The 7,069-nt window shown below is 33.2% G+C and overlaps 1 protein-coding gene across 2 annotated transcripts in view; it reads left to right on the top strand.

Moving 5' to 3' along the window:
- The window catches only part of LOC116030305, a 13,582-nt gene extending 9,335 nt beyond the window's left edge, over positions 1-4,247 (top strand). Inside the window, exons 7-14 of one of the 2 annotated variants that reach the window (XM_031272524.1) lie at positions 666-794; positions 920-964; positions 1,429-1,508; positions 1,790-1,886; positions 1,974-2,063; positions 2,193-2,246; positions 3,269-3,334; positions 3,917-4,247. In XM_031272524.1, the coding sequence (XP_031128384.1) occupies positions 666-794; positions 920-964; positions 1,429-1,508; positions 1,790-1,886; positions 1,974-2,063; positions 2,193-2,246; positions 3,269-3,334; positions 3,917-4,072 (717 nt within the window). In that variant the 3' untranslated portion in view covers positions 4,073-4,247. Of the gene's footprint in view, positions 1-665; positions 795-919; positions 965-1,428; positions 1,509-1,789; positions 1,887-1,964; positions 2,064-2,192; positions 2,247-3,268; positions 3,335-3,916 lie in introns of those variants that run through there. The other variant, XR_004100397.1, reaches the window with a different exon arrangement.
- The last annotated feature ends 2,822 nt before the right edge of the window (positions 4,248-7,069 follow it).

Below are 7,069 nucleotides of genomic sequence, written 5' to 3'. Positions count from 1 at the left end.
GGGGGGGGGGGGGGGGGGGGGGGGTGGTTCCTTTAGATCAAATTTATGCAATACTATATGATAAAGATTGATGAATACAAGCAATATTTGTGTGTGTGTGGAGGGAGGGAGGGAGGGAGGGAGGGAGGGAGGGAGGGAGGGAGATAACAATTGTGTGTTACTCCCTATGAAGTACTAGGTCAAATTTATGCAATACTATATGATAAAGATTGATGAATACAAGCAATATAATATAGCAATCTAGTTAGGCACCAATAAAACTTAAATGTAAACACAAGGATAGAAAACACTGCATTTTTAGAGGGGTCCCAACCTCTAAAGGCCTAGTCCACTATCCAAGGACTGCTCTAGGATTTCAGTGTTCCACTATCTTTGTCCTTCTTTAAATTGTGGTGTAGGCAAACACCATCTATAACATACACAAATACTTCATGCTACTGTCTAGACACAAATCTGTTTGATAAATACAGTCCTTTGAATTTCCATTACAATATGTTTCTACTGCCTACATTATTATTATTATTTTTTCCATGGAAGTTAATGGAAAATGCATGGATAATGTTCATCTTTTAGTTTAGTGCTTGTATGTTAGTAATGAGAATATAGTTTAGGCAGTGTAATCATATTTAGATTCAACGTTTTATGTGAAAATGCTTTTCCAATAGGAGCCAGCATTCGAAGAATTAATTTTGCTATATACAAAGGAAACGTGCCAAGGAAATACCGGAGATGAAGTTGAGTTTCCTTCTTTGCAGTTGAAGTTCTATGAAACAATCCCTATTCCAGATTTACCGGTAAGTAATTGAACATTTAAATATTTCTCTCATATATTGTTTGCAACATTCGTATTATTTTGAAGTCTGCCTATGCATTCTGTCATCCTCGGTTTTCATATTAATTGGTATTGTACTATTTGTAGGTGGTTTTTCCTCACAAAAAGTTGTCTTTCCGCATCCTAGACTCGGTATGTTAAAAAGAAGTTGATTCTTTACCTTCTTACCCTAATCTCCTTCTCCCACACTTTTTTCCTGTTTTAAGCATGGAACAGTACATTAATAACTCATGCATTAGTTTTGTATAAGTGTTTTCCATGAATTTATATGGACTTGATTATATGAATTAATCCCAGAAAGAGGTTGTGAATAAAAAATATTGTGGTCTGAGATGAATATGATCAATCATTGAAACAAAACTGAATTTGCATATGGAGCCAATTTGTGGGAGTTGGTATTTGTCGGCAGACCCTATCCATAATTATGGTCAAATCAGCAGCAACAAGTTGGAAAGTTTTTTTTATCCTTGCAGCCTTGCACTCCTAAATCAATTTAATTCTATCATTTTGTGTTTAGTAAACTAATATAGTAAATATATTGCATTTGTAATATTTTGTTTCTTTTCCTGATCAAATACTTCGAATTTCCTGTATAGGTACGCTTGGATATTGCCTCAATTTTGGGACTTTTGGCTTACTTCATAAATTACAAATTTGAAGACATATTATCTTCCCCGTATGTATACAATGATATTCAACACATTTGCTTTTGAAGTTTCTGTTGGTATAGTCATAAATGTTTCCATCCAGTTTTCCAACTTGACCACTATTGACCTTCTCCGATGTTTCCTTACATCAAATTATGCATGTATACCTTCATAGTTCTATGTATGTGGATTGGCGATTGCCAACCATGTGACATCTTTACACATTCTGTTGACTGAGGATGATATCTTTCTTCCAATTGAGGTTAGGATCTATTTTGCTTATTATAGTAATGTTTTAATCTGAACACAGATCTGCAATACTTCTAGATGTGATAGCACTCAGTGCGCTTGTGATATATGTGACCCGTGTGGTTTTGGGTTACAAACAAACATGGGATAGATATCAAGTGAGTTCAGCATCTCTATTATCTAACTGGTTTGGGACTTAAGAGAACTTATCCTCATATTTTACTAACTCCTTTTAGTTTATTTAGCTTCTGGTCAACAGGACACTTAATGAGAAAACTATAGCAAGTGGTTTTGGTTCCATTCACTTTCTTCTTGATGCCTCTGAACAACAACAGGTGAGAAACTTTTTTAACTGATTGTTTTCATCTGCTTTCTTAATAACTGATTCATCTTATCACAGGAAATTGGTTATAACTGAGTTTAGTACATGACTAGTTTCTTTTCCCTTTTTGGCTTATTTGCAGTACAAACAAGCCATTTTGGCATATGCAATCCTTCTCAAAACAGAAAATGACAAGGTTTTTCTCTCTACTTTCGTTTGCCTTCTGTGCATTGACCCTTTTTCCTTTTTATTTGTTTGAAAAGAAAGATGCCTTGTGATGATTGGAGGTCTGATGTAGTCTTTATTACTTGATAAATTCTGTAAAAAAAAAAATGAGGGAGGGAGCCTTAGGCTGACCTCCAAATAACTGAAACGATGATAATGGGGCTGCTTCTTTTGAAGTATAGGGACTTTATCTGTTGCTAGTTGCTACTACTCTATCCACCTGTATCGTATTCATTTGATCAGTTGAAGGAGTACTAGATGTACAATGAATGTCCTAACTGATGTTTATTGGAGGTGTTGAGTCTAGCATGAAAGCAAGGTTTTAAATTTACCCCCTGCCCTTTTTCTTTCTCAATGATTAAAGTGGGAAAGGAGGGTCCACCTTCCTTAATGCTATATTTGTGATAGCATACTTCTTTATCTTGTTCTTGTTCTTGTTCTTCTTGTTCTTTTTTCTTTTCCCCCATATTTAAATGAGACTGTCAGATCTTTGTTCATGAATCATAACCCTAGGTTTTTCTTATCTGACTAAAGTATGAAGGTAATGAAGATAGAAATAGCACACAATATTAGTTCAGTAATACTTTTTGGATAATAGATGTGTTATGTTTTCTGTTGTCTGAAATCTTTTGAACTTTAAGATGTTTATTTGCAACTCACACATAGAGGAGTTTGTGATTCCCAGCTGTCATCTTAATATGATTGCAACTAATGCTATCCAGAATTTTAGCTAATTGGTTTTAGGTGATTGTGGTTAGGAAAATTAGAAATCAAAACTTGACTCCTAGGTAATTTGTTTTGCATACCAAATCAAAATGTCAGCAATTTACATAAAGCTCTTTTGTCCTTCTAAGAACTAATGACAATGTAGTTGTATGCTATGCTTGTACCGAGAGTTCCTGGAAAGCTGATTACTAATCTCTATGTTTTGTTCTTACATTCAATGATGCGTTGCATTACGCCTTTGAGCCTTTTAGTTTTATTTGATTGCAGGAGCCTTCTGCTAGAACTGTAGGAGTTGAGTGCAGCCGATTCATGTATAATGTTTTCAAGGAAAAGGTAACATTGACATGAAAATTTATCATGTAACCCCAACTCTTAATTGTTGGGTGACAAGGGAAACCTCAGCCACTATTTGAGGGTGCACACTGGATAAATCCTGCCTTGTGATCTTTACCGTCAAAAGATCAGAAGGAGATAAACTTAGTGTACTTGGTTCGCACATGGGAATTGGAATTGGTATTGGTATCAAATACTTGGTAAGGGTAATGAGTTTTGGTGAAAGTATTTTGTATGTTTGGTAATAAGGTGGAATGAGAATGATTATTAATAGTTGGGGAAGAAAGGAGGAAGGGAAATGAAACCCTTATTTAATAAGGGTATGGAAACACATAGTAGTATTCTAAAAACCTGTCAACCAAACAATAACAATTACTTTGATACCCATACTTTATACCAAAACTTGTCAACCAAACACACTCTTAGGTTGTCCTTGACTGACTCAAACCAAAAAGATTAATAAGTCGCTTCCATTGAAAGTTGGATTTGTAATTTTGTAGTTATCAAGTCAACAACTTGACTAATTTAGTTAGAATTCTCCCACAACAACTTTATTTTGAGACTACCATTGGTTGTTTGCAGGTTGATTTGCCAATAGGCAAAGCTGTAAAAACATTGGTGAGGTTGGGTATCGTGGTTGCTGAAAATAGTGTGGATGGAGATGAAGTTTTGCGCGCTATCCCTTGCCTTCGAGCACGTGAGATTCTTAAGCAACGTTGGAATTCCTTGGTTCGTTGATCCTTCTTCTTTGCTTATCGTTACTGCTTTACGGATTCCATGTGCATATGAATCCCATTGTAAACTGTTGAAGCACAAGTAGATTACACTGTACTATGTATATAACAATTAGCACTCCGGCATATACAATGAGAATGTTTTATCAAATAGCATTATTTAGAGAAGTTTTTGAAAATATCTCGAGTAATGTATAATCTATATCTATCTATATTATTATTATTATATATAAGCAAAATTCTCATATAGCCTTTTCCCGTCCAAACTCACTTTATTGGTCACATTAATAATAAATCTTACTCCTGTCATTCTATTTTAATATTTTATGTATCTAATTCGATAACGAGGCTTGATTGAAATTATTCTTAATCTAATTTTTCATAATATTAGATTTAATATTAATATACAAAATTTATATATTTAGAAACTACATTAAAAGTATTATTAAACATAAAAAATCAAATTTAAAAATAAGTAAAAAATAACCAATGAAATATTAAATAAAACAGATAAAATGAGACAGATGAAGTATATGGTAAACAAATGTTTAATGGAATTTAAGTAAAATGTATTAATTGATAATATTGCATAATTATGGTATCTCCATATTTCTGGTCAAATGAGAACACAATTCGTTGATAGTATTACTATATATCCTGTAGCAGGGTATACGATAGAAAACAAATGCACACATGCCTTATCTTATACCTCATTCGAATCTCACTGAATAGAGGATACAACGTATCCATTAGACCTATAAATTATCAATGAATCCAAAGATATTCATTTCATTTTAGATTCACTTTTGTGAATAAAAAAATGTACGAGATTCTTATCTGAATTCAAAATAGGATTTTGAATTCATTGGAATGGATAAACTGAGGAGTTCAGAAAGCAATTTATTCTATATCAATCATTCAAATTATTGGCATTCTTTTTATTAATCAATAACAGAAGATGACATAATTAACTTATGATAATATTGAATTATTATGGTAGAATAAGAAACAAGGTTTTAAAAGGTTAAGGCATGCTTGACGTTTTTAGTAATAACACTTATAAGCATTGTTCATAAAGTACACCATAAGATCTTCTGGAGCACTGGAGTAGTACTTTTCTTCAACCTACAAAGAATTAACAAGGTAAAACATCAATATTAAAAAAAAAAAAAAAAAAAAACCACTGCCACGTGGCCGCAGCAGTACTGTAAAAGTGTAAACCAAAAAAAAAAACCAGATATAAAAAATTTGCCAAGTGTCCTGTATATATGAAGCCACTATATATATAGTGAGTGAGGGAAGAGAAGAACAGAAAAACAAGAAAAATGAAAAGATGAAAAGAGAAGAAAAATGTACTTGGGAGCGGGGAGTTCGCCGTCGTCCGTCGGAGCAGGGAGTTTGCCGTCGCTTGGAGGTTGTCATCAGGAGTTCACCGTCACCTTCGCCCGTGGAGTTCGCACTTCACGAGTCGGTTTCTTCCCAGATCAATTTATTTTCTTCTAGTTATGGTTGGGCTAGATTGGGTCTGGGTTTTAGAAAAATAAATTGGGACTTTGCCTACTACGCCTCAAAGACGTGTTAAGGCGCATAACAGGCGTACGCTTCATCCAGCTAAAGCGTACGCCTCTACTTCAGACTACAAGGTGTAGGCCTCAGTACGTTCCCCTTATGCCTCACCCCCTGAGGCGCGCCTCAAAAACGCCTTTTTAAACATTGATAAGAACACAATTCGTAGCAGAAGATGACACAATTAACTTATGGTAATATTGCATTATTATGGTAGAATAATATTATATTATGTATGCTATTGTATAATATTAATTGGTAATATTCTTTTCTTATTCACATATAGTAACCTAATAACATAACAATTTGTTATTTTTTTTGAAGATAACAATTTGTTATTTAAACAAATCATTCTGCTAAATCTAAAGTTGTAAGCTTCCAACGTATTTCTGCCTCTGTACTCTTCTATTTATTTATACCAAATAGCAATGGCTTCAACTCACAACGAGACTGTTGTCGTGAACTTCATCCTAGATTCATATGGAATCACATCAAGATTAAAGTGCTCTGTGTCGTTTGTCTTCTAGAGACAAGAGGTTCCGAAACAATAAACTCAATAGAGTGTGTAGTATATGATGTAGAGGTATTTTTTTTTTACTATAATCTTAATATTTTGTATTTCAAAACTTTTAATTTATGCATTGTGATTTTTTTACAATATTTTCTTTTTTTACACTACAAATTCAATCAACTTTTCTACCTATGCATATTCCTGAAATGTTTGTTCAAAAGTGGCTGAAGAAATTTACCTGAAATGTTTGTTCAAAAGTGGCTGAAGAAATTTAAAGAAGGTGGAGGGTATTGAATTATTAAATTTTTGGTGGTTTATAATCTGTATAAAAAACAAAACTACTACTAACATGTATATGCTCCAGTTCTGTGTTAGAACCACTGTGGGAGTATTGAAGGATGCATATTACCCTACACATATTTATGACAAAGAAAATTATGATTTCTTTGAAAAGGTTATTTATTGCTCACTTATATTGTTTTGCTTTTTGTATAACTTTATTGAGGTATTTGACTTTTTATAGATTTCAACTCTTTGGATGGACAGGTGTCTGAACGTCCTATTAAAAATTTTGACTCTAACGAGGAATGTGATTCAAATAATAAGAGATCTCTTAAGAGCTCTGAAGGTTGAAAATAATTCTTCAAAGATTGAACATCAGTTATAATTATATATATTTATGAATCAGTCATTTCTTATATTATTCATCGTTGTTATGTAATAGGCATTTGTCACTTCTCAATAAGAATGTGGTTTTGATTTTACCAATTTTTGGTAATATTTATCTTAATTTGCTCCTACTTCGCACAATGTTTTTAAATTTACTATGTGATCAATAGTTCAGATCAGGATGATTCCATTTTTCCGAAAAACATGTTTAAATTTAAGAATTTTACATCCTTGAAGGCTCCAGGAGGTGTTCAT

This window comes from Ipomoea triloba, chromosome 9 (assembly GCF_003576645.1).
Source record: "Ipomoea triloba cultivar NCNSP0323 chromosome 9, ASM357664v1".
NCBI classification, from domain to species: domain Eukaryota; kingdom Viridiplantae; phylum Streptophyta; class Magnoliopsida; order Solanales; family Convolvulaceae; genus Ipomoea; species Ipomoea triloba.
This window is presented reverse-complemented; position numbering and strand designations above follow the sequence as displayed.